The sequence below is a fragment of the Phalacrocorax aristotelis genome, chromosome 1, assembly GCF_949628215.1.
Source record: "Phalacrocorax aristotelis chromosome 1, bGulAri2.1, whole genome shotgun sequence".
NCBI lineage: Eukaryota > Metazoa > Chordata > Aves > Suliformes > Phalacrocoracidae > Phalacrocorax > Phalacrocorax aristotelis.
The window spans coordinates 168362105-168388823 of record NC_134276.1 but is presented as its reverse complement, the minus strand read 5'-3'; the positions used below and the strand labels follow the sequence as shown (position 1 = coordinate 168388823).

The 26719-nt window shown below is 43.5% G+C and overlaps 1 protein-coding gene across 1 annotated transcript in view; it reads left to right on the top strand.

Annotated features, from left to right (window-relative positions):
• The window catches only part of PLXNC1 (plexin C1), a 71166-nt gene extending 48343 nt beyond the window's left edge, over positions 1-22823 (top strand). Inside the window, exons 21-31 of the mRNA XM_075080636.1 lie at positions 1024-1170; positions 8494-8671; positions 9857-9960; positions 14201-14255; positions 15346-15377; positions 15466-15573; positions 17490-17653; positions 18097-18244; positions 20135-20275; positions 20363-20437; positions 22144-22823. Of these exons, the coding sequence (XP_074936737.1) occupies positions 1024-1170; positions 8494-8671; positions 9857-9960; positions 14201-14255; positions 15346-15377; positions 15466-15573; positions 17490-17653; positions 18097-18244; positions 20135-20275; positions 20363-20437; positions 22144-22248 (1257 nt within the window). The 3' untranslated portion in view covers positions 22249-22823. The remainder of the gene's footprint in view (positions 1-1023; positions 1171-8493; positions 8672-9856; positions 9961-14200; positions 14256-15345; positions 15378-15465; positions 15574-17489; positions 17654-18096; positions 18245-20134; positions 20276-20362; positions 20438-22143) is intronic.
• The last annotated feature ends 3896 nt before the right edge of the window (positions 22824-26719 follow it).

The following is a 26719-nucleotide window of genomic DNA, read 5'->3' as shown; positions in this document are numbered from 1 at the left end:
CTACGTAATGGAGATTTAAGGAATACCATCTTTTGGAAAGCTAAAATTCTTTCCAAACTTTTTAACCTCCAAACAGCATTGCAGATTTCAAGAACTAAATTACTTCAAGTGGAAACAAAATAATAATTTGCTCTCATTTTACTGTTTGTTTGTTTGTTTTAGCCCACTTGGTAGCACTTCGTTCTTGGTTTCAGTGCTTGGTTATGCTTCATGTCTCACTTACCAGTGTGATGGTATTGCTCATATCAGTCCTTGCATTAATAGAGCAGCAGAATTTTTTGAGGCTCAGCAGCTCACACTGGTTTCCAGAAACCCCAGGAGAGAGCCAAAGAGCTGTCAGAGATCTGTTCTCGATATACCAGTCGTCTTTACAGAGCTGTGCTAGTGAGATGCCTTAGCCAGGCTGCAGGAATGGTGTCACATGGAAACAGAGATCCATCCTTCCTTTTTCAGGTTTCTTTCCTGAAGCCTGGGGTTCAGGCAGGAGAGGGAAGCCCCAGTTTCATTCCCTCTTTTGTTGATACACCAGCGTATGTCTCACCACCTTGCTCCCAAGGCTTTTTTTCAGGGACAACAAGGGGAGACGCCAATTTAAAAGGAAGCTAGTCGTTAGCTTGTTTTCTCACAAGACTGGAAAAGGAAGAAATAGCTGAAGTATGCATGTGAACACATGGACGTCTCACCCCCCACCTGCTCTTTGGTGGAACTAGGAAGCATCTGCCCCGTGGAGTAGGAGCAGTTTGTCTGTAGTGTGCTTGTGCACAGCAAGGGTCTGTGAGTTTTCTTGCCACGCACTCCAGCTGTCCCTTGCTATTTGCATGAGACTTTCACACCAAAAAGCAAAGGATGGAGGTTAAACAAATAACTAGATAAATCTGCTCAGAGGGATTTTTTCTAATTGCAAGATAACAAGTTAGTTAAAAGGAAATAACAATTTGTTACACTTGATTTTTTTCTGGTTATTCTTGCCCATTTAATGATTACAAAAATAAATATGTTCCTTGCGTTTGTTTCATGTCCTAGGAGACAATTGGTGAACCTTTCTATTTGCTAGTGACAACCCTCAATCAGAGGATAAACAAAGGACCTGTTGACGCGATAACTTGCAAAGCCCTGTACACGCTTAACGAAGACTGGCTGCTGTGGCAAGTGTCTGAATTCAAAACAGTGGTATGTTTACCAGTTTGTGTTCCCTCCAAACACAGATGACTACAATATTTCCTCTCTTTCTAGGAAGCTAAATTAAGGCTCATGGACACTCAGGTGATGCTAAAGTATCCAGATAATAAAATTGTTATTGCTGAAAAAGTTTCAAAATGCAATAGAGTTTAACTAGTTGGTATTTCACCAATATACATTTCACAAATAGCACTTGCTCCTTGATTCACAGCATGCCTTAATTGCCAAAGGTTAGGTTTAATGAAGTCTTAGGGTATTAGAATTCCTTCTAGTTTTGAAGCGTGCTACAAAAATATAAACGTATGCTTAGAATTTAAACTAAATTACACTTTTCCAATGAATGAAAGAATGGAATGCAGAGGGTTTATTTTTCTGTTGTGTTTACTTGTGGCTGATCTTCAGGTAGCAATAATCTGCTGTGGGTTTCCATGTTATTAGCTACAAATTAGCAAGGTTACAGTGTGGTAGATTTTAATTAGTTGCTTGGTTAAAAACAAGGTATCTGGGAAGCCTAGCTAAATTTCTGAACTTTATCACAGATTTCTTGCCTTTCTCAAAACAACTACAAAGTGCTTCCTAATTTACTGTTACATCCAGAATTCTTTGAAAGCTGGAGCTATCTTACTGATTGTCATTCTGACACTGAGGAGAGAAGGGACAGCAAGGATTATTGCACTTTGGAGCATGTAAAAACTGACTTTTAAGTAGAAGGTCTGAAAAAGTTTTTCAGAATAACCAGAGCACCTTTTTTTCAAAAAATTTCCAAGTGATTTTGAGTCTGAGAGCTTGAAAATCTGCATTTCCGGTCATTTCCATAGCTTCCTTGCCTCTTAACTTCTGGCTTCCCGTCAGAGTTACCAGACATAGGAGTATCAGAAGTGCAACTGAATAGTCTGAATAGTGGGCTTCAGAGATTGGGAGCAGACACTGCCAGAGCAGCAGCTGCCATGGCAAGGACACTGCAAGTGCTGGTGGCTTTGGAGGAGAATTCAGTACTTTTCAGAGCCCATATCCTGAGTCCCAGGTAGGACTGGAGCTTCCAGGTTTGCCACCTTCTGTTTTTGCAACAAGAACCTGGAGGTCCTAGGATGCCACGTACTGGAATAGAGTACATGACCCTGGAAATCGTGGCTGGTCAGCAGTCCATTGGGCTTAGCTCACCGAGTCACGTAGGAGGCTCACTGAAATGACAACCTTTCTGTGAAACACTTCTGAATTGTCATTTTCTGTTGAAAGTTCTTGGGCTGACAAATTTATAGTCAAATCTTCTTATAGCTATTTAAAAAGGTGGTGTTGGAAGCTTCATTTGAAGGTACTTCAAGCTAATTTACCACAGTCTGAATTTGGAAAGTTGTGACTAAAAATTAAACGCATGATACCTTATCTTTGGTTTCCTTGTTTGTGCGCTGCATTCTGGCGTGCATTTGGGATCCAGGGTAAGTTTAAATATATTGCTATATATAGCCATAGGATACAAACCCCAGTAGTTACACAGAGCAACAATTTTCAGCTCAATATGCCTGCTACTAGTAGACTGTGCAGGAACATCTGGTCCTGTGGAATTGATTGACTTTTCTTATTTATAGCACAAATTCAAATTGAGAGAACCGTGGGGGGATAGCTGACACTGAAACTGCTGAGCACTGCCTTAAATAATTTTTCTAGTGCTACTTCTATGCCCGCAGTCGCTGATAGGGCCTGTGGGCAGCCTGCAGTGAAGAGGAGAGAGGGGAAGTGGTCTGAAGGACTCGGTATCAGTGGGGAAGGCGGTCTGCGGATGGATGAGGAAGTGAGAGAGCAGATAGCCTTTCTCGAATGTTGCTTGCTGCCTTTGTACTTTGTATTGCTGCTTTTAAATAGGAGATGATGGTACTGTTATAGGGTTAATAAGTCAGCTTTCCCTGCTGAGGTCTGGCAGTTTATTAGACTTTGTTGAAAAGTGGTTAAATGTTCCCTTTAAAATCATTGAAAAGGAAGGAGGATCCTGCAGTAAAATTACAGAGGTGGTGCCCAAGGACTCTAGAGGGAAGCAGTTTTGTTTGGTGTTTTGTCTAAGATTTATGCTAAAAACTTAAACTATGCTATGGAAGAGATTTAGGTGGAATAGTGAGGCTTTCTGGGCTGGCGAAGCAGGCCAGCCATGTACATTTTCTCTTCAAGAATAACATTTAACAGGGTACTAAAGTGGAAGGAGTCAGCTTTTCTTCTCTCACTAACACCACTTCACATGCGCTGCAATGACATGCAGGACCTGTGAGCGTACAGACAGGGAACCAAGTATTCTCTCCTGTCTTTGGAAGAAAACTTCTGCCTAAAGGATTGCAGGTTTTGTTTTCTAAATGGAATAAATTCTGAGCTGAGTTTTCAAATGTATTTGCACATTTGCTCACTGCAGCTACATTGTGAGTCTTGTGGTATTTTGTTGGTATTTTGTTTTGCTCCTTTCCACAGCCCCACAATGGCAATACATTAAAACCTACCTGTCCAGAGCAAAGCGTAAAAACACAGCCAAAATAGGGGGATAGTAAGATACATCTGCAGACACTCGGTGTCCAGATTTTTAAGCTATGTAGGCACTTGAAGACACAGGGGTGCATCTGTCAGGGAGTTAAACTCTCAAATCAGTGGCAGGGCACAAACAAGGGTGTAGTCACTCTGCATGTGCATCTCTCCTTTCAGGATTGGGACTTCAGTTCCAGACTAATAAAAGCAGGATATTGACAGGTTCCTAAAAATCAGGGGGAGCTCCACAGGCCTCTTCCTAAACACACCAAAAAGCAGATAAACTCCTGGGGCAGGAGAAGGAAGAAGAACTGGGCATAGAGAAAGAAGGAAGGACAGGAGAGACTTTCTAAAATTCAGCCCATTTGTACAAGGAAAAAGAGAACTAAGAAACATGTTGGTTTTGATTTGTGTTAGAGCTGTCCCTTGGCTGGGCCCCATCCCTTTTTCAAAAAGGCCACAGACCTTGGGACCAGTCAACCCCCTACTGTTACCCCTCTCTGCTGGAAAGGGTCAGATATTGAACAGAGGTGGGCTGCTGAAGTAAATGCTCAAGCAGAGGAATTGAAGGAAAGATGCTTCTAAAAGCCCTTTGAAGGTCTCATATGAGCTAAGGAGCTGTGTGGTTTCACACTGTGCTTATATTTGAGTATTGAGAAATAAAACTGCCTTGAAAGAGACTTGGATGTGTCGTGGAGCCTTCTCACAGGCTGAGGAAGCAAGCCCGCTTTCTCACAGGCAGACAAGCAGCTGCACCCCTCGGTGCAGTCAGTTGCTCAATGACTGATGAAGAAGCACAGTGCACAGCTGAGTGTTAGCATTTCACTGAAGTGTTTAATTTTAAATAGAAAAGCTACACAATGCCAGCCTGGCATGGGAGAAGTTCTCAGTGGAATCTCTCCTGTGGAAAACCAGGGGACACTTCTTCATGTACTAAACTCGGTGCTCTGGCATTCTTTTGAATAGCCACTGCTTATTTTTAAAAAGTGATTTGGGATGTTGAATTCTTTGCTGAAATTAGTTTGCATTTTTAGATGGGAAGAAGTGATCTGTTCAGCCAACAGACTTTTATTGAAAGTGAAGCAAAGCCACGTGGTGGAGGTTGTTGAAAGTGTTCAACTGCTTTAGGAGTTAAAAGAAAGGTGTTAAAAGAAGTGGGAGCACTGTAGGCGAGTAAAGCAGAGACAGGGAACCCAATTTCCTAATAAGACGCCATGGTTGTGGAGTTATTAGGCACACTGTGAGAGGTAAGGAAGCTATTAAAAGCATGTGACATATGTGGATTTTTGTCAGCAGAAGAGGGGCACAACAGCCCTCGCTAGGAAGCGAGCAGTGCAGATGTTGGCTACAGGAGGGTCTTCTGAATTAGATACAGATTCAGTACCATACTGCAGCATCACGAGTACAACCCTTGCTTTGCGTAGTGCACACCTAGCCTAAATTTAATTCCTGTGACATTTTCTATGCCAATTTGTTAGCTGTTTATTGTATTTCATACTCTGGGATAGAGGGGAGTAGGTTTAAGGCAGTTTTGTTGTGCTGTACATCGTGGTGCTGCCTCCTTTACATAAATTGTCTTACTTTTACCAATCAAAAGTTCTTCTTGTTTTTTCAGTCTGTCTGATAAAATAAGAGGCCTTGAATATCCCAGATGATTTTTCTTTACTTCTAAGAAAATATGGTATTATCACATTTCTTCATTAAACCACATGTCATTTATTGTCTGCTATGGTTATTAATAGCTTTACTAAATAATTCATTGTTTAAAATTCATTCTCAAGAAAACTACAAATCTGTAAAACCATCTGTAAACATTGTCTTCAAATGTCATTATTTCTGTCACTGCTTGAGTGAAAAACTGTTTTTAAGATTTGTTCCTGTCTTTTAGCTAGGTTCCAAGCTAGTTCCTATAGAATTAGTTGCAGATGCTTGCCTTGTTCTCCTTAAGTAGCCTTTAACAATTCTTGCAACCTGTGTTAAGCCTTTGCTGAAAAGCACTGTGACTTTGTGTTGCTAATCACTAATTTCTAGTGCATGAAGTCTCAACTCTAGATATTACTAGGTTGAACCACATGTAATGTAATTTCCTCCTGAATCTTTCCCTAAGTTAACTGGTATTTTTGTTTCCTTTGCAAAGTGACAGAGCTTAGAAAAGGGCTTGATGATGTTTCTTCGTGACTTCCATGTGTCCTCCTGTGATTTCTCTTAAACATTTTCTGACCTTCAGAGCTGATCATAAAAGGGCTTTCTTAATTTTACAGTTATTTCTGATTCTTTTTGCAGTTCTACACTTTGTGTCTAAATGCAGTGATTCTGACTGTCAGCTTCTGATTAATGGTTTCTAAAGCCAGGGATTGTGCTGTCAGACAGGTTGAATCTGATTTATGAAAACTTCAGCTACAGAAGGAAGACTTCATAATAATTGGCTTTCCTAGCTCCCCATCAACTGCTTCATCAATTAAGATTAACTTCTGCAGGAAATCGTATCAGCAAAACTGTCTGGCTCTCTCAGTTTAGAGACTTCTATGCATTTAAATATTTCTTCTACTTCCAATATTTCTGATCACTTCAAGTCATAAAGTGTTGTTGTTATACTCACACTGTGGATACATTCAGTTAAGGAGTCCATAAATGACTTGTATTCCACCTACATGAAGGACTACTTCTCTCTTTTTACAGTCCTGTCATCCTACAATGAGTTGAGTGGGGATGGAAGGATACTCACATGCTAATAACTGAAGAGGCTACACATTTATGTGCAATCTGTGTGCGAGCGTGTGCTGCAAAGGAAATGCAGCAGAGAATAAGACAGTTTCTTTTGGCCATCTGAAAGGAAGAGGGAATGAAGGAGAAGCAGGAACATGAATATTGCAGTATAGGAATAATGTTAGGAGGAAAGGATCAACTAAAGGAAGGAATGCTTCCAAGGGTGTAAAGACAAAACATCAGTTAAAGTGTGAGTAGCCACTCCAGAAAGATCAGTTTGGAGACTAGAAGAGAAAAAGACTTTGACTAAAATGCGTTTTCTAAAGATAAAATACAGTTAGTCCCTGTCCAGATTTTTATCCTACAAGACCATGACCTCAGGGCAGTCAAAGTCAAGGACAGGACTGCTGTCTGTTCAGTCGGTCTGTGGGCCTAACCAAGCATGACTTCCTCATTCCTGTGCCAATATATCTTTCACTAATTTTCTGCATGAAATCCCAACCTGAGGCATAGCATCCAGTCTGCTTCTCCTTCTGCAGGCACTGTTCCCACATCTCCTCCTCTTCCATTCCGTCTGGCCTTTCCATGGACTCATTCTCCTCACAAATAAGTATCTTGGTGTCCTGATCAAGTTATTCTCGGTTACTTCGGTTACATCCTAGTCTTTGTTAAATCCTGATCTTTGTAGTTTTGCAACCCTGTTTTTAATACTCCTTATGCTTCTGTAGGAACATTTAAGTTAATTTATGTCTCATTGGACTACTTTTTTTCACCACTGGCATGCTGTAATTTCCACTCTTGCTGGGTAATAAAGCAGAAAATAGCATTCTACAACTATTAATAACTGCCTATTTTTCTAAGAAGAGAGAAAAGTTGTCCCTGCAGCAACCTGGTCAGAAGTTCTTTCCTTCACATAACAGCAGGGGGAAAAAAAAAATGTTTTGGTTGCTTCCTCTTTTAACGATCACTCCTTCACTGAGTCACACCTGCAGTCCTCTCATTTCTCTAGAAGATATGTATTATACCAGAAATGTCCAACAGCCAGAAAAGTTCATGTACATAGTTTTTTTCCTATGCCGCTTGCAGTCAAGTGCCAGGACCTGAAGGACCTGTTTTAATTCTGTCCCAAGACATCGCCAGCAGAACGTCCGTATTGGTGTAGCTGAACAGTGATTTCTCCGCACGGAGCAGGCTGCTTCACTGGAAATGCTTGCTATTATCACTTGGCACTAGCAATTCTGTGCTCATCCCTTTTTCCCTGCCTCTTGGCAGTTAATCTGCCTGACCTGACCAGAAATATGACCTGACTAAAAACATTCCCTGGAGATGGTCACACAGCCTCTTTGCCACCTCCCTCTAGCCCATCCCTCACCTTGCACACAGCCTAGCAGATGAGTTGTGTCCCAGCTAAGGGTAGCTGTGAGCTAAAGGGCAGGGGTGTTGTAACTGGACAGGTTGTGTGGGTGTTTGACACTTTTCTGTGCAGATCTGGACCACTTTGGGTTCTGCCTGCTGCAACATGCTTTCCCTTTCCACTGTGTCTGCAGTAGCCCTGTCTCTGCTGCCTCTAGAGACACGGCTCTATGCAGGCACACACTGACGGCTCCAGAGGAGGTGGATTTTTTTGTATGATACAAGGTACTCAGCATAATCTGCTGGTGTAAATATGCGTTTTAAGCCTGCTTCCTATCCACTCAAAATCAATCATGCTTACCATGACGACTTACTTAGCAACCTTATCAGATCTCTAGTGGCTTAGAGTTTTGCTTTTAAGGCATTCATTTTAAATGAAAGATCTGCTTTGTTTAGAACGCACATTGTAATTTTTCACGGTCTCCTGTCTTTTTTTGGTAATTCACTGAAATAGGTTTGCACAAAAGCAGAATACAAAATACACTTTTGGAAATATATAGCTATATACCTTTGATTCTTTGGACATGAGGAATTCTAAATGCTTCATTGTGTAATTCCTTCAAATAATCATTATTTGAAATAGCTTTAATAATAAATATACTGAAAACCTCTCAGGTTTGCTGTCAGGAGTTTGTAGGTTTCCCATGCCAGGTGTTCTCTGTAAGTCAGAATAACATGTGTTTCTTTCCCCAGACAGTGAACATCATCTTTGAAAAAATCCCAGAAAATGAGAGTGGAGATGCCTGTCAGACTATCCAAGTTAATGTTCTGGACTGTGACACCATAGGCCAAGCCAAGGAGAAGAGCCTTCAGGCTTTCCTTAATAAGAATGGCTTTCTCTACGGTCTTCAGCTGGATGAAATTGGTCTTGGTAAGAGAGTGTCACTGTGTTATATTTTCAGGGAGGTCACTGGTCTGTCTGTGGAGTTTTCTTTTTAGGAATTCCTATCTTTGGCTTTGATTATTTTTCTTTTTAGCGTTTAGGCAGAACATAGCTTTTGTAAGGAATTTCTGGGGAAATACGAAATCATTTATGCTACCAATTAGAATATTGGAACTACATCTGCTTCACTTCTGGAAGGACTTCAGCATGCAGTTAACAAACACATGTTATTTATTGAACACATATAATTTATATGTTCCTTTTCTGGGTTAAGTAAGGTGGGTCATCCACCTAAGTACAGCTGGTTGATAAATTTTGTTAGTGGGTAAGATGACATGCCATGATTACCAAATACTTTAGTCCCTATCTACTAACCCTCCTACTGCCCTTATTTCCAACAGACCTACGTTTTCTTTGATCCAGAGAACCCACAAATACAGTTTATTTACAGTCAGATTAGGTTTATTTAATAGTTCACATGTAACTCACAAAGATACATACAATATCTACAGATGTATACGAGGCCATTCCAGCAGATGAGTCAAGCCACCACCTTTTCTTCTTGGGTTTGCAAGAGCCCAATGTCAGACAAAAGCCTGTAGTTGCCAACTTACCACTTCCCACGTGCAAACTCTACATTGTTGGCATTTGCTACCTCCCGGACTTGCTCCCTAATATGTTGATATTTCCTCACCTTCTCAGCCACTATATCTGCAAGCGATGATAATTTACTTTCTTGTCTGATGTTTATATCCACCACCAGTGCCTTCACAAATACTGTCAGTCTGGTACAGCTCATTTTAGTGATGTCTTAGAAGTGGTTTGTGAAACCTTTCTTCTAGTCCCAGCATGGCCATAACACCAGGGCATGCTTGTGCAACAGAATAGCTAGATTAGGTGAAAGCACCTCCAAAAACTCAGTCTTGACCAACACAAAATGAAGCACCAATAGCCAGCAGTAATGGCAGCCACCCAGGCTGTCACCCCAGAAAAGGAATCTGTAGTGTGGGAGTGCAAAACCACTCTTACGTGACCCAGCACAAGGACAGAAAGAAACAGCTCAGCTGGGAGCCACTGGCCCAAAAATAATTAGGTGTTGTTTTTCTTTACAAACATCTGTACAGTGAGAATGGCATTGGGATGTAATTATTTTCTGTTGCTGTCATACTGCAGAACTTGTGTCTGAGGAGCAGCAAAGAGAACTGTTAGATATTGATGGCTCCTCAGAAGTGATGGAGGATGGGATAAGGAAGCTAAATACCATCGGCCATTATGAGGTAAGCACGGAAGCCATGCCAATGAATCAAGAAGCAGTTTCTCCCCAACTCCCAAACGCTGTCTGCACAAAAGTATCTTGATTGATCAGAATCTTGCAGAGAAAGCTGAGCATCATCAACAGAAGGAAAGAAATGTGTGACACACAACTTTCTTGCCAATGAGTCATATGTTTTCTGTGACTTTTCAGAGGTTTGCTTGTTGGTTCAAGCATACCAGGTAAACTGTTACTTCTGTTGAGCATTTCAGTTAAAACAGCATCTGATTTCCAGCTATGAACATTGCCTTGAGTCTTTTCTAGTCTTTGCTGCTGAGTTTGTGTTGCACCATGAGCAAATGTTTACCTCTTCCCACCTCATATTTTGATTGTCTGAACAGGTGGTAGTGTTACTTGTGAAAGCTCATTGAGAGTCAGAATAAAAAGGACTGATGAGTTTGCTTGCTCTTCTCCTGAGACATCCTGTGTCAGTCTCCTTCCCTTTTTTCTCTCTGTTTCTGCTTCCACCTACTGTTGCCACTTGTACTGTAAGTTTTCCCCTCCACTTCCAACTGCACCTGTAAACCAGTCATTTTCAATGCTGCAATAATCTGTCCATCATTGCAACAACCCACAAGGCTGCAGCTGGTGGCAGAGCCCTTCTGGGTGTTGCAAATTGCAAAAGCATAGCAAGCAGCATTGCCTGTCTAAGGAGTTTCCACTGACACTAGTCAAAATAGAGGGTGAGAGGCTGGGGTAAAATGTGCAACAGATGATTGGCCTCAGGTGAATGGTAGCTCAGGTTTTGATGCTTACAGATAGACTTTGGAAAGGTTAGTACGCTGAGTGCTTTTAGTGAACTTTCTCCATGCCTCATAGTTGAATTTGAAAGTCTGGCTCTTAACATGATAATCAATTTTTATTTATCTAGGAGTTTTGCTGCTGAGTGTAGGTCTGTGCCGTGCAATGCGGTTTGGTGCTGGGAAACCTGAGCCAGCCTTGAACACGTTCCTGTCTGCATGAGCAAATACGCTGCCATCCACAAAGAGGAACAAGGGCTCCTAGCAGGACTGTTTGTAGCTTGGGCACAGCACGAGGCTGCACAGATCTGCAGCAAGTTCATCTGGAGTCCCCTTAGAGTTCTGTAGGTGTCTGTTGCTCCTTACCTCCTGGGGAGGCAGCAGTGAACCCAGATGTCCTAAGTCACCATCCAGTGTCTTAAATACAGCTTTTCTTGTTCCTCTCTTGAATCTTGTCTATAGATTAACATGGGACTTCCTCCACTCCACTTGTAAATATTTTGTACAAATTAGGACATTGTAGTGTTGCAGTCGGAGCCTATGCAGCAAAGGTCAATGTAGATTTAAATCTTGATTAGATACTTGAACTTCTGTCTAATGTGAAAGTACCCGCCCTCTTTACTACAGGCAGCAATTGCAAGTGCTCCCTGATTCTACCTGGCAGCTTTTTGCACTTCCTGAGCTCCTGGTGTGCTGTGGCACATCGGTGGCGTATCTCATGGCAAATGAGTCTGCTCCAGTTGGTCACTGACGTCCCTGGGCATCTTTGTCCCAGCCCATGTTTTCATCTGCGGTTTTTGCAGGCAAATGCAAGTTAAGTTGGAGGTTCAGTTGTTCTTGCAAAGCTGTAACTACGCTAATTATAGCTTAGCAGCTGCCTTATGGAAATTGTGCTGGGTATCTCTGTTAGATATTTTAGTTCACTTTTTCTGACACTGACGAAATAACATACATTTTAGGCAGAAGCTTAGTGGCATTTTAAGCAATGGCTTAGCAGCAAGTATCAGCCATTAGCATGTCTAGTTTACTTTCTTGTATGGATATTAATGCAAAAAGGAATGTAAAGGTGTCTAGTTAGCAAGAAAAAGGGACACTGCATACACAGTGTGAGGGTAGTAATGGGACCTGAGGAATTCCAACTTAGTTTTAATGGTGCCTAGAGTTTTGTGGCAAGCGTGAATTTCTGTTTTTGTTTGCCAGCTTTAAATGCTAGAAAGTAACCAGATTTTTTGAAACTGGGAAGTACTGCCAAATCTTTTTAAGACACTGGAGCCTGAAGGTTGTGTTGTAAAGGTCCCAGAATCACCAGTCACTCTCGAAAAAGACAACTTAGTTTCTACATGGATTTTTAAAATGCACAATTAGGGGATGTTTGCATTTTTGTGTGGTGTTTCTAAAGGGAGAAAAATCCACTGTACTCTTATTAGACTTTCATGTGTCTCTGGCTTGTGTGCTCCTTTGGCTCTAATTTTTTGCTGTCATTTGATGTCATTATTTATGAGGTCTGCACTATTGTTTGCATGAGAATAACCACAAGCCTTGACATGAAAGTTGCCGATTATCATCATGTCCTATTTCCCACGCAAGAAGAGAGCTAGAGGACTACTTTCAGATCTGCTGTCCAGTCATAGGTCGCTAATTTCTCAACCTGTAGCAGCATCACACATTCCAGAGGCAGGCACAGCCCCAGGGAGCAACTCCTGCGTGTGGAATCCAGGGAGCTCGCTGACAAGAACTGGATTATAGGGAGGACAGGAGGAGGCCTGGAGAACAAGGAAGAGGCATAAAGCCTCACTACTACCTCTTCTGTTCTGCAAAGTAGCTGTACTCCATGTTGTGTGGATCTGAACAGATCTCCCCTCTCCCTGCTGGGAGACCTGACAAAGTAAAGATGTTCTGAGGCACCCATGGGAGCAGCCCACCATGAGAAGTGTTTTACATGAAAAGTGACTTAGGCAGCAGGGCACAAAAGAAGAGCTTTATTTGTTTATTTATTGGGTCACACTGAAAGAAACAGCAAGTATGGCTGCTGCAGTAATGATAAAGAAGGGAAAGCATATTCCACTCAGTGGTAGAAGCATCATTTGTCCTAGCAATAGAACCTGAAGTGGGGACTTGGATCATGCCTGCACTGCACCAACACCTCTGGTTCCTGGAGGGAAGCACAGTTCTCCCTCCGAGCTCTGCCCAGCTCCCTTAGGACAGGAGCCAACACATTTCAGCACTGAGCTGCTCTCCTGCTTCTTGGAGGGGGAGTGGAGGCAGTGTATTGCCCATGCTGCTCCGGGAGGTGGTAGTTGCTGGGTAGCCCTGTTCCTGTTTACCTGTCTTCAGGGACAAGTAGGAGGACTCTCTGGGTGTTTGTGTCACCTCACAAGCTAGCTTTCGAGCATATTCCCACTTGTAGTATGGTTTTATCTGTGTTAATCTGAAAGAACCCTGAAACACTGTATGATAAATGGAAGCCCTGCAAAAAAATCATACTTATAAAATAGATTGCATTTACTTTCCAGGAGTAAGTGCAGATTTCTTTGGCACAAGACACAGCTTTTCATAGAGTATCTTAATGCTTAAACTGGTTTCTCACACCAGGCTGGCTGCCAAGGTTTAAAAAACACTTAAATTATTTTGGCAGAGATCCCTTCCTAGAACTGGCCAGTTGTTTTTGTAATTATAGAGGGAAGTACACTAGCACTTGGCAAGACCCAACATTTGACAGCAAAACAGTGGTGTAGTTCTCAGTGGGAGCTGTTTTTGAGGTAGTTTTTGACAATAAAGGCATGACTTGCTAGTTTCTTTTAAAGATAATAGTTACCATCTTGGCACCACTATAAATTCAGGGAAGGAGAGGGGAAGATTTTTCCTAGAAATCCCAAGGTAGCTAGATATGAATCTAGCTTGCAGTCCACAGGGCATAAATATTTTGCTGAGTTGAAAGTAGTTCTTGGGAGCACCAGGCTAGACCCTCAACATAGCTCCTCCGTAGGGCATGGCAGGGAATGGACTGAGCTGGAAGAGAGGGGGCTAGAAGAGGAATCATCCTTGCATTCCCCTCCCTGCCTCACCTTCCCATTAGATCCTATTGCATTGGAGCCAGATAATTCAACCCGAGCAATCTATAGAAAGATGGGTGCAAAAAGCAGCACAACGCAGTACATGAAAATGAAAATGTCCAAATGGGCTAAAGCAGAAAAATCAAAGCAAAGGAAAGGTCTTAAAGGCCGGTTTGTTGAAACAACTGCCTTCCCACCTTGCCAGGTAAGGCTATCAAACTGCAGCTGCTGCCTGTGCCTGAAAGCCCAGCCCTGGCTGCCTGCTGAGAGCCGCACACACGGTAGTGAGAACGAAGCGGGCTGGCACGCTCCCTGCGCTGCCACGGACTTAAGGGGAGAGGAAATGAAACTGAGGGTTTAATGAATTCTAGACACTTTTGTTTCAGCATGGGATGTTTGTTTTTGCTTTCAGATTTCAAATGGAGCAACCATAAAAGTCTTTAAAAAGAAGGCAAACACCCGATCAGGTAACAAAGGACCTGCAACCTATTTATTCTTTTGTGGAGAATGGGCTGGCAATGCAGAGAGCTGAGCGATGGCAGGTTGTATCTAGGTCAATAGGAGGTCAGAAAAATTGGCACTTTGATATAGCTGAGCCAAACGAAGATCCATGTTACCCTGGCTCTGGGCCTCTGACAGGCACAGTGGGCCTGGGAGGAGGGAAGAAGGCAAAGGAAAGAAGGACAGAAGGATTTACAGTTCTTGGCAAATGAATGCTTAAAGATACAGACTCATAGGCAGGAAAGCAGGGCAGGGAAGCCAGGGTGACACAGAGTGCTGACTGGTGAGACCAACACAGGGAACATGCTTTGCTCTGGTGCCCGGCGTTGTGCATCACGGACAGAGTGGTGCCTGTCCAGAGACAGGAATAACAAAAAAAAGCAGTTTTGGAATTTTCCTTGACTGTGCTTCTGAAAGCTTTGACTTGGCCAGCTCAACAGGAGGTCAGGAGTTAAAGGGTGCTTACAAAGATCAGTTCATCTCACCTACCGCTGTGATGCAGGTTGCTCCAGCCCAGCTGGTGGGTTGGGGGAAGTGGACTTTCTATAGCCCCTAGGGAGAAACAGACACTTGTAGGGCATGATTCACCTCACCCTCAAAGTGGACGTCTAAAGTTAGGAGAGATGTGTCCCTGAGGTCACTGGGATGGCCCTGCTCTCTCCCTCAGCAAGGACTGGGTTGTCTGTTCTCAGCCATTGCTTTCAAGCCTGACCTCAGCCTGCCTGCACTGAGTACTCTTAGAGACTAAGCCAATGCAATCATCTCCTCTGCTGTCTGTTGTCCTCCTTTCAGAGGAGCTGCGATTTCCCCAGCAGCAGATGATGATGCCCTGGCTTAGTGGTCCGAGCTACAGGTTGGCACTGGGGAGGTGAGCCAGGACCTGTGCATTTTTCAGACGCTTCCCCCACACCGCAGGCAGGAAAGCATGACGCCGAGCCTGCTTGCTCGGCACACTGGCATGCACCTTGCTGCACAGCCCAGAGCCCAGCAGAATTCACAGCCTTGTAGCTGTGTGTTTCATTAATGCCTGTTTGCTCTCTGCTTTCTGTTGTTTAGGTGTGGACTACTCAGATGAACACTGTCATTTGGTGAGTTCAATCATTACACCGTTAAGTGGTGGATTTAATACTGAGCCGTATTTGTATCTGTGTAATCTCTCTAATCTCTTCACAACAGATTTTACCAGACTCTGAAGCAAACAAAGATGTGAAAGGAGCAGGTCACAAAGGAAAGCAAAAATTCAAAGTGAAAGAAATGTATCTGACAAAGCTTCTGTCAACCAAGGTAAACTGTAAAGGCTTTATTTTGGGGGGAGGGCTGATGTTAGGCTTGGCTTTTTTGGCACAGAAGAAATAGAATTAAATTATGCAGACTTCCTGCATGTATATCAAATGTTAAATAAAAAGGTGGCCAACAAAAATCACTGTGCTAACTATGGATTATGACCATTTGCAAAGATGGACTAATTTCAGGATTTCTAATGCTAGACTTCTAAAATTGTCTATTACTCGCACTCTCTGTCTCCTCAGTAAGCACAACCATTTTTCTTGGGTTAATGAAAAAAGTAGTTATTGAGCTTATAGAAAGTGAGTTTTGCCACGGAGTCCCACAGAGCAAGAACGATCCCTTCTGGAGAGACAGCTTTTGGTCAACAATCTCTTCACTATCTACTAGAGTTTCCCCTACTTAGAGACAACTTCCAAGGCCTGAGTTTCACAAAATAGTGCCCATGGAATGAACTAATCTTTTAGGGACTCAAACATCCAAAATAACTAGATTAATTTTAAAAACAAGGTCCTTAGGATTTATCATACAATTACCAAATATATACAATGTGCATTCCTTATGAATAAGCCCTGCTCACTCCATCTGGTAATGTCATCTTGTTTCTGACTTACTCAAAAGGGTTATAAAGCTCTTTGCAACAGCATATTACTTAAAATATTAATCAGTGCACAACAGTGAGAGCTGTGTGATACAAGAGGCCTGAAGGGATGATGATTATGGCCTTCTTGCGTTTAAAAATCTATCAATCATTATTTAATTAGATTGTTGATAGCATCTGAAGTAATTTGGGACACTACCCAAAGTGAGAGTGAAGACTGGTCACTTCTCATTAGCTGTGGAAACTAACATAAGCCCTTAGGAATTGCTGGAGTGAACCGGTCATATCTTATGGTGAAAGACTGAAATACAAAAGAGAAGATCAGGCTTTTAAGACGCAGTCCTTTTAAAGGGCTTTAAATTAGTCATCTCCTTCTCCAAAGTAGGATAGTACTCTGAACAACAGTGCTGTGATATCCTTCAGTGTGAAATTCCACCCATGACACACCGTGCACTGAAGGAACTTGCATTGAACCATGTCTCCCTCTCCCTCTCTCGCCCATACGTGCACACAGACACAATTGCAGTGAAATGAACTGGCCAGTAGCGCATCAAGGCCCTGGGATACACTTAAATCCTTGTTATTGAGAGAAGATCGGGCTGAATTGAGCTTCAGAACAGATGTGAAGAAAAAAAAGCACAAAACACTGTTTTGCTTTGTTTGCCTCTACTTATGAATACTGTGTGATGTTGTCAGTGAGTTCACCAGCAACCAAGCCCTTGCTTTTGTGAGCCAAATAGCTTCACTTCTGGATCAGAAATGCCCAGTTGCAGTTCTTCTCTCTAATATTAGAGTCTTTGCATGCCACCCAAAGCTGTTAGCCTAAAATTAGATCAAGTGCCACAGTCGCTTGGCTGTAAAGTGTTGATGAGCACGTGTGTTCAACATGTGTCACCATGAAGACCGGTGCCTAGAAAACTGGTTAAACTCCTTATGCTCTCTTCCCTCTTACTTCCCAGTCACAAGTTCCAAATGCCTTTAGCACTTGTGCCAACAGTATCCGAAGAGTTGCTGTTGTCTTTGTTGGAACGAGCGATTCCTTCCACCTACGATTTATGACAAAGTTCACCACAACTCTCCTGTCGGTGAAGTGGTAGGGCACGTGACATTTGAAAGCAACTCATTATGGTGTATCTGTAGTTTCATTTTTATTATCAACTGTCTTGTTTGCCAATAGCCTACTGCCTAGATGTTTGCCACAAGCATATTGTAGTTCCTGTGTGTGGTTGCCTTGGGGCACTCTCAGCTCTCTCAGACAAGAAATCCTGTTCTTTTCTCGTGTAATAACAGCACTGTTTGTTTTCTTGCTTTTCAGGTTGCAATTCATTCAGTTGTTGAAAAGCTCTTCAGGAGCATTTGGACTTTACCCAACAATAAGGCACCTGTTGCCATCAAGTACTTTTTTGACTTTCTGGATGCCCAGGCTGAGAGCAAAAAAATTACTGACCCTGACGTGGTCCATATCTGGAAAACCAACAGGTATGCCCGTAGGATACACGCAGGAGTGCGTGCGCTCTCTGAAAATGTAGATGCAAAGATGGAACAGATCACCTGTGATCAGAAGAATAAGATTTTGGCATATCTGGGTGAAGATGTGGGTTGGTTATGTGGATCCCAGTAATTTAATATATTGATAGGATACAGATACAAACCACCATAGCTTCCAGGACTTCTAAGTCTCTATATTGACTTCACACTCAGAAAGAAGCATCTGCAGGTTGACAGCATTATTTGAAGGTAGAAGGGTGACTGACTGATATGTTTGCTCTGTGGCCTTTTTTCCCTGATCCCTTTTTTAACATGAATAAGCACCCCAGAAATGTGCTTCTTTCCATGAGTGCAGTGCAATTAAGCTACCATTTTAAAGCAGTTGTGCTACCTGAGTGGTTAATTTTAAAGATGCTTGTTCGTTCTCTGTCTAGTCTTCCTCTTCGCTTCTGGGTGAACATACTGAAGAATCCCCAGTTTGTCTTTGATATTAAGAAGACTTCACATATAGATGGCTGTTTGTCTGTGATCGCACAAGCCTTCATGGATGCCTTTTCTCTAGCAGAACAGACACTGGGGAAGGTAATGCTGCCCTTCCAGTCTTTTGCTAACTTCTCAACCAATGTATTTTTCAACAGTATAATCATTTAGGGGATGAAGTCCTGGATCTGCTGACATCAGGGGCAAAACTGTCAGCGGCCTAATTAAGCTGGGTTATGGGGGGGTTAATGGGTTTCCATTCCTTGTTGCTCCATCTCACAAGACTCTGAAGAATTCACTGGAGTAGACAGGTACAGCTACTGGAATGCCACAGTTACAGTTAACTGCTGCTTGTCTTCTCTGCAGTTAGTTTCTGCACAGTGTCTTTATAGAATATGTGGAAGAGGGTGGAAACTGTAAGACTTTAATGAAGTTTTAAAGAATTTTTAGACAAAGGTCTTAAAAGTATTAACATTATTTGATAAGTAGTCCAAATTTTGTCTGCCACACACCAACGTGCAGAAAACACACATAGTACGCTACTGGGAGCTATAAGAATACTTGAAAGAGCTCTGAAGTTTGAAACAGTTCCTTTCACATGTATTAGCTGCTCCCTTTTTATATGCAAAATTATTTGCTGGAGTAACAGCAAACCCAGAAATCTTACATTCAAAAGCTCTTTAGTGTAGCATCCAGAACTCTGGGGATCAGAAATACTTCATTCTTCCCGAGGATATTTTCCTTTTCTTTTGGACCAAGGCAGGAAGCATTTGTTCAGGCTCATACTACCAAGAAAAACAGGCTAGAGATTTTTTTAGCCTAAAAAAAAAATGTGTATAAAAATGGTCTAATTGCCTATGTGATCTGAACCAACTGCTCATTTGTTAAAGGTAAAATGACAAATAAAGTGCTTATTTATCTTATTTTAGGAGTGAGGTGGCATGAATTAAAACTAATCACATCACTTGATGGAAAAACTGCAAATGAGCATGGTCTGTTACGTTTCTATGCTTAACATCCATTGTGAAGTATTGTTGATACAACAGCTCCCATTAGCCCTTTGAAAAGGGATGCTGAAACCTGATAAAGGTTTGCAATGCAGTAAACATCTTGTGGCCTTTTAGTACTAAAATGTATTTACTTTCATGATTTTTAGCCTTTTATCTTAAAACATTCTTTAGCCACTTAGAAAATAAACATCTAAATCGTTTCATCACACAGTGGAAACAGTACTGACAAGCCATCTCATGGTTGTGTCATTTATTCCCCAGAATTTAAAGTAGAGCAATGACAGGAAACTACCAGCCCCCACTTCTACATTCTGAAAACATGGTTTCCAGCCGGGGCTTTGGCTCCTACCACAAACATCAGCATTTATTTCCTCGGATGAGCCTAAAAATGCCTGGTAGGTCAGTGCTGACCTGGGTTGTTGAAGCCCTGGGGGAAAAAAAATAAGTCCCTTTGGCTGTGGATGCCTGGCAGTCAGCTGTCCGTGCTCTCAAACCCCAGAGTGGAAGGAGTAGGGGGCACCAAAGAGTTTTAGGGGAAGCTCTGCCAGGACAGGATCTAAGCAAGGCTCTCTGGCTCGTTACCCCAGAGGAACTTTCCACAGCGCTGCTGTATCCTGTATGTAAATAGGGTATCGGCCTCGAGCCCTTTGGTTCAACTTTCACAATCTTTCAGGTCTGAGGAGTGGCGAGGAGGAAGTAAGAAAGAAAAATATGTCTAAGGGACAAATGTTCATCACTTCACACTCCACACATAATTATATGGCAACTGTCATGAAACACAATGCAGTTGCAGTGTTACTGAGGTCCTGCATCTGTTCTTCATCTTTATTTCATAACCTTGATTCCTTGCATATAACCACCGCAAAGAGAAATGAGTCACACAGAGAACAGACACAATTAGAAGCAATTAGCTATGTGGAGGTGGAACCTTAGGAAATCTGTACTGTGAAAATTGACAAGGCTTCAAATATTTTCTTTTAAGGAAGCACCAACAAACAAACTTCTCTACGCTAAGGACATTCCACTCTACAAGAAGGAGGTGAAAGCGTACTATAAAGCCATCAGGGATCTGCCTCCATTGACCACTTTAGAGGTTGAAGAATTTCTAACTCAGGAATCTAAGGTATGGTTGAGAAGTGGCAACTTCATTTGCTCTCACGTTAAGTTTTTTAAAAAGGAGAACTATCTGATCAGAATTGTTCTGTTTTAGAAACATGAAAATGAATTTAATGAGAAAGTGGCCTTGATGGAAATCTGCAAATACATAGTGAAATATTACGATGAGGTAAGCACGGTTGCTATTCCTCTTAACCCATTTACGTTAACTTGCTACCTCAGGCTTGAAAGTTAGGCTCAACAATGACACGGAGGGCTGGCCTGGAGTGTGACTTGCTGGGTGCTGCTCCAGAGACAGCCCCTCAGCGATGCAGCCCCTCAGTGATGCAGCTGAGGCCGCTCCTCCCGCTGAGCCGTGTGGGGCCAGAGCGGCGCAGCCCCCGGGGAGGCTGGAGCCCCCACCTCGCAGAGGGGTCACAGGCCAGAGGTCTGTAATGTACCGTTTCTGTCAACACTGTATTTCGTAGAGACAACAGCAATAAAATTGTCCCCGAAGTTTTGAGAAAGTTCCTGTATAGTCTAGACTTCTTGTTCTGCTGTTTGTAGAGTACCTGCTAATGCCTGTCACAACTCCTGTGCATGCGCTCCATTTCCCTAGAGATCCAGAAATCAGATTAGACTGTAGCACCAGGGATCTCGATGTAACAGTCAGTACAAACACCTCAGCAGAGCACACTCAGCCTTACAGCAAGAGGTGTCTGCTCCTTTCCCATCACAGCCCTCTTACGCGCTGCCTCTAATCATCTTGCTCTTAAAGAAAAGAAGCTATAGCTTCCAGTCTCTGCTATTGCTAACAAAAGAGATCTTTTCTCAACTGAAAGCACTTAGTCACAGACTACCTCCGAGCTGCTTTGTAAGAAAATCCCTGCCCTCCGTTTTGCATGACAGGATTCTCCACTGCATTTTACTCCGCACCCTTAACGGGGGGGCTGCGTGTGCCTTCGTAGGGAGGCAGATAAGAGCCAGCTGGGGTGCGTTGCCTGAAGGCCTCGTTACCACTTGCAGCAGGTTGCCTGGGTCTCCCAGCAACCAGACCTTTCTCTCTTTCATTCCCAGCAGCACAGCATCAGTGCTTGCTGTAATCAGCCTGCTCTCAGTCACCTGTTAGCTAGCTTGCCTCTTCTGATCTCTAACATCTCAAATTATCTGGGTTCAGCATCAAATCTTTGCCTCTTAAAAGCAGCTTGGGATGATACTCAGAATGGCGCTACACTTTATTAAGCTCATCAAAATTTCTGACACAGGAGACTTCAGAATACTTTCTAATCTTAGAGCCCATTTTTGCTTTTTTGAGGCTAGTACTGGCTAAACTTACCCTAGAAGGAAACCCTCCCTCTGCTCTTCCCCCTCTGGCTTTCGACGGAGCAGCTAAACCTCAGTCATCGGTTGTTGTGACCTCAGTGGCTTTGTACAGTTACCAGCAAAGAGTTTTCAGACAGCAGTAGTGCTCCTTCTATCACCTGGGCTGGCACCAAGGGGGCCAGTTGGAGGAGGCGAGACAGTTTATTGCCCTCAGTTTATAGGGCAGAGGAAGAGAAATAAAACATCATTTGCAAATCTGCTCCAGGGTAAAACTGGAGCACTGGCCTTGCCTCACGCTTCAAGAGATGAACATGTGTTGGGTTTGTTTGGGGTTTTTTGCTTGGCTCTGTCATTCTGTTGTGGAAGTGTTGCAAAGCCTGTAATCATAGTGACTTGAAAGGAAAGCTACGAAAATAAAATGTTAAAGTCAGAAAAGAATGTTTACGTATAGGCAGGCATTCAGATGGATTTTTTCTGCCAGTAGTTGTTGGAGTGCAGAAAAGCAGGCTTTAAAAAACAGCAAGTAAAATAAGCACTAAAAAAATGATTCTCTTTTTTGCTAATTGTTAACAGATTGTCAGCAAACTCGAGAGAGAACGGGGGTTTGAAGAAGTCCAGAAACAGCTCCAGCAAGTAAAAGCCTTATTTGTTGAAAAGAAAAAATGCAAATGGATTTGAGCAGAGCACTGACTCACAGCGTCAACTGTGGGGGATTTTAAATAAGCGCTACTGCTCCCAAAACTGTTTTGACTGACTCTATGTACAGGGTTTGAAACATTTGGACACTCTTCTCCACTCTGACCATTCAAAGTAATATCCACGTTTGGAAATGAAGTATGGGCGGGGGTAGATATTCAAACGTGGGCACGTGAAAGCGGAAGTCGGTCTAGCACTGGCAGGGCCAGCAGTTTTGGGTACTTCAACACATGTACCTTTTGGTTCAAAAATACTGCCTAAGTAAGCTTTCCGCTTACTGAAAACAAGCTTGCAGGAGATGCGCAAAACACACTGCAAGCTCAGAGTTGCCCATGTGACCTTGTAAGTTGCTTACCTCTTTTTTTTCTAAGAGAGAAAGCTGATGTTTGGCCACATCCTTTCAGCAGCCTTGGCAAACTGTGAGATTGAGCTCCGGCTTCAGAATACGGGTCAGCTGCAGTTTCCTTCCTTCCAGACAAATGTACGCTGGTTCCTGTTTGAAAAAAGAAAAAAAAAAACAAAAAAAACCACCAACCAAACCAGCACCAAAGTGACACTTAGTACAAGTGTGTTCAGCAGAAAAAGAAGGTCTGTGGTTTGCAGTCCAAATGCCACGTGGCAGGACTTCTTCTCCTTAGGTTAGAAATTCCACATGCAAAGCAAAGGCAACCGCTGAGCAGGGCAGGGAGGCTTTTGGAGAAAGGCGCTAGACCGGCATCAGTCTGTGTTTACATTTCTACCTTTCCATCCTTAAATAAGCTGTGAAACACTTGTGAGCAGCTTCACGTGTGAAACGTCCGTGCAGCGGCACGGCGTCAGAACACTGTTGTCATCTGATGAAGCAGCTGACGATGGCTGCAGTTTGGTGCACAAACCTGTACTCGGGTGCGTGATCGGCCCACGGATCAGTGCTGAGAGGCGGGGCCAGTCTTGCCGCCCATGTACAAAGGCCTCACAAACCTAAAGCCAGCATATCTTTTTTTTCAGGTTGTCCACATAAAGGCTTTGTCAAAAGAGGGTTAGTTTAATAACAGGTAAGAACAGGAGGGCTGGTGTAATTTGTGAGTCTCTGTGAGAAACTGATACAAACATGACGGGGTTGCGGGGATGGGGGTAACTGCCTTAGTCCTGCTGGGGGGCGTTTTTTGAGGCGCGTGCATTTTCAACGGAGGGGGTCCATGACATTTGCATTGGTGGCTAAAGTTAGGCCAGCTCTAAAGCAGGTGCGTGGCCATGCTGCTGAGACAAGACTGGTGCAGTGGCTACCTTGCAGAGCCACAGACGAGCAGCTGTGGCTCTGGCTCTGCTACCGCACCAGCAGAGCCATCCCCTCCCCTGCGGCGCTGACATCTTTTGTTGCCGTGGTCTCTGCTTCAGTCCCGTGGAAGCACTTAGGCTGCAGCCTGCCCTTAGCTTTGAGGTAAGCCGCTGATGAGCCAGAGATACAGTTCCACACATTTCCGGAGGGTCCCACCACTGGAGGCGAGTGGCGTAGTGCAGTGGCCCACAGGAGCGGGAAGAGCTGTCCCCTGCCTTGGCAGTGGTGGGGGTGCCGCAGGCTCTGACGGCCCAAGTTTAGTATTGAAAGCTTATGCTGGGGCTGTGACCAGCCAGAGGTGCCTACGCAGGGCTCCCACGCAAAATGTATATGAAAGAGTGTGTGGCTGCATCCGTGTGCGCCGCTGCTTTGGCGGAGCCCAGAGGCTGCAGCACACCCATACTAAAGGTGGCTGGTTTGGTTGTGGTGGCTACCAGAAGCTGGTACCAGGCGCAAGCCCACAGCAGGTGGGCTGCCAGCAGCGGCAAACGCTAAGCACGCTTTGGCAGAAGCAAGGCTGCCTGTTAAGGTGGGCAAAAGCAAACACAAAACCACGTTGCCTACTGGTCTGCCCCCTCCCTCCCATGTGATTGCACAAATTGTACCTCTTGCATATCATGAGGGCAGCCACCAACCCATACTGTGATGGTGTGTTTTTTTTTTAATTTTCTTTTTTTTTTTAATTCAACTCTTACACTTGCAATTAAGTTTACACTTTCTATTTGATGGAATGTATGGTTTTGTTCAGGAACCTGCACTACAATGTTGCAGTACTTTCAGCAGTTCTCGTCTCTGCCTGGCACAATATATTGTGGTAAATTTGATTTTAACTGGGGGGGACGGACCCAACCCTACCTTGCCCTCTGTCCTAAAGGAGTGGACTGTGGCTTGAGTAGCACTGAAGCTTAGAATACCTGTACTTAAGGGCTTGATTTTTAATCATTCTTAACCTGATCTTTTAAAGCAGCATCAAATAAATAATAATAATAAAAAAGCACAGTAATTAATATTAAAGGAGGGACGTGAGCTGATTACTTTTTCCAGTTAGACAGCTGTCTCAGCAGTTCCGTTCCACTTCAGGTGTTTGCTGGCAGTGCATTTGAATGAACTGCAATAGTTTGTCCAACCTTCTGAAACCTTCTGTACAGGCAGAAACAACCCCCCCCAACATTTCTGCTTGAAAAGCTGTAAAATATAATTTGTTTGCGTGGGTCTGATCCTGTGAACTTCACTATATGTGTTTATATGATGAGGAAAAGAAAAATCAGTCCTATTCTGTATTTGTACTACTGCTTGTTTGCTACAATAGCTTTAATGAGTTCTAGAGATTAAGTATGTGTTGAATCAGGCCCTGTAGCTTTAGCCTACAGCCTGGAATAGGATTATTGCCTTTTATTCAAGCCTCCTAAACAGCGTCACTCTGTTAGTAAACCATTTAAAGTCATGCTGGGACTTTGTAACCCATCAAGTGGATCTCACGAAGTGATGTGAAGTATAATTAAGTGATTGTGGCTCTTTTGGTAGGTTTGGGTCAGCACACAAAACATTGGCACACCTTCCGCAAGTCGCTGTTACTGTTACAGGGACAAAAAGAATCACCTCTGACTAAAGCTGTATTACGGCAACCCAAAAATTCTAGTTGCATTCTCCGAAGTGAAAGCAGACTTCTCTTTAACTTATTTTTCACATGTTTACAGACAAACCGCTATGGCAAACAGCATATTTTCTAACACTAGCTTAGAGAGCATTATTTTGCAGTCATCTAGTTCAAAGTCAACTCTTACTAATGTGCAAAGTAATTCCTGTTGTACAGAAGTTAACCTGTTGTTTAAAATGAAAAAAAAGGTTTAAAAAAAAGTGCAAATGGCAAATACATGTTGGTGTTCGTATGGGTTTATCTAGAATAAAATGCATTTGGAGGTTATTTTGGTTAACTCGTGTACTTCAGAAGAAAGCGAGCGCAGCTTGTAGCAACGCCATGGTCACGCAAGGAAGGGGGTGTAAGAGGCTGGCTGGTGTCAGCTGAGCCCCACTGCTGGGGTTCCAGCCCTGTGAGGCTCCGAGGCAGCGCCATGCAGGGGAATGCCCTGGGTTACAAACCACCTCCCTCCCTCAGAGATCAGGAAGTACATAAAAAGGAAGGTATGATGCAGTGTACCCCAAGATGCCGGGGGCGGAGAGGTGCTGCCCCAAAAGCCATCAGCTGCTGGGTGGCAGTGACCTCCCTGCAGGGCGTGGGGATTCCCGGGGCGGGGGATTCCGGGGGCAGCCTCTCCTCTGGGGGCAGCCTCTCCTCCGGGGAGCAGCCGCAGGCCAGAGGCAGGCTGAAGATGCAGTGCCAGCTCCACCCAGCCTTCAGGAGCCACGCTACAACTTCATTGCTTTCAGGCTCTGAGGCTGATGATACTTTTAAAAAACTAAAAATGGTAAAACGAGGCTAACCTGGTAACCTACTTTCAGGAGGGATTGTTGCAGGGACTGCCTCTTGCCCAGAGCCCCAGACAGATGGGGAAAGAGAGCCCACACAGCAGTAGATGACTGCACTTCTTCCTCCTGCCATTACCCTTTTCCTGGCCTCTGAGGCTTCCCTAGTTGGTGCAAACCGCCCTCCCTGCCCCGTGGCGTCAGGTGAAAGTCTCGCTGAGGACCACACAACCAGGGTAAGGGACAGAAACGCGAGGCTGGCGAGAGCTACCTCTTTGCAACCATTGTATACTGGTGAACATCACAGTTGGCGAAGCTGGCTCAGGCACAGAGTTACTTTTTCCAAATTAATCCTGCAGGAGACAGTAGAAGTAGCTTCTGTTACTTCTAATAGCCAACCTCTTTTCCTCAGAGAAGTCTAAAGAAATCCCCAAGAAAGCGCGGTGCATTCCTTACACTTCGGCACTGTCTGGAAAAATCTAAAATAGCCTCTGGAGAGGGAAGCTGAATCAATGACAGCGTCACCACATGCAACGTAGTTATTCAGCTGTCTGTTACTACAGCCTAATAACAATGCCAAATAAGCTAGGCAAAGAAACGGCACTGCATGTCTCACTGTCTCATACATTCACTGCAGTATTTGGGGGGGGGGGGGAAAAACCCAGACAAAAACCAGATAAAATAATTTCTACACTTCCAGGAAAGTTTTCA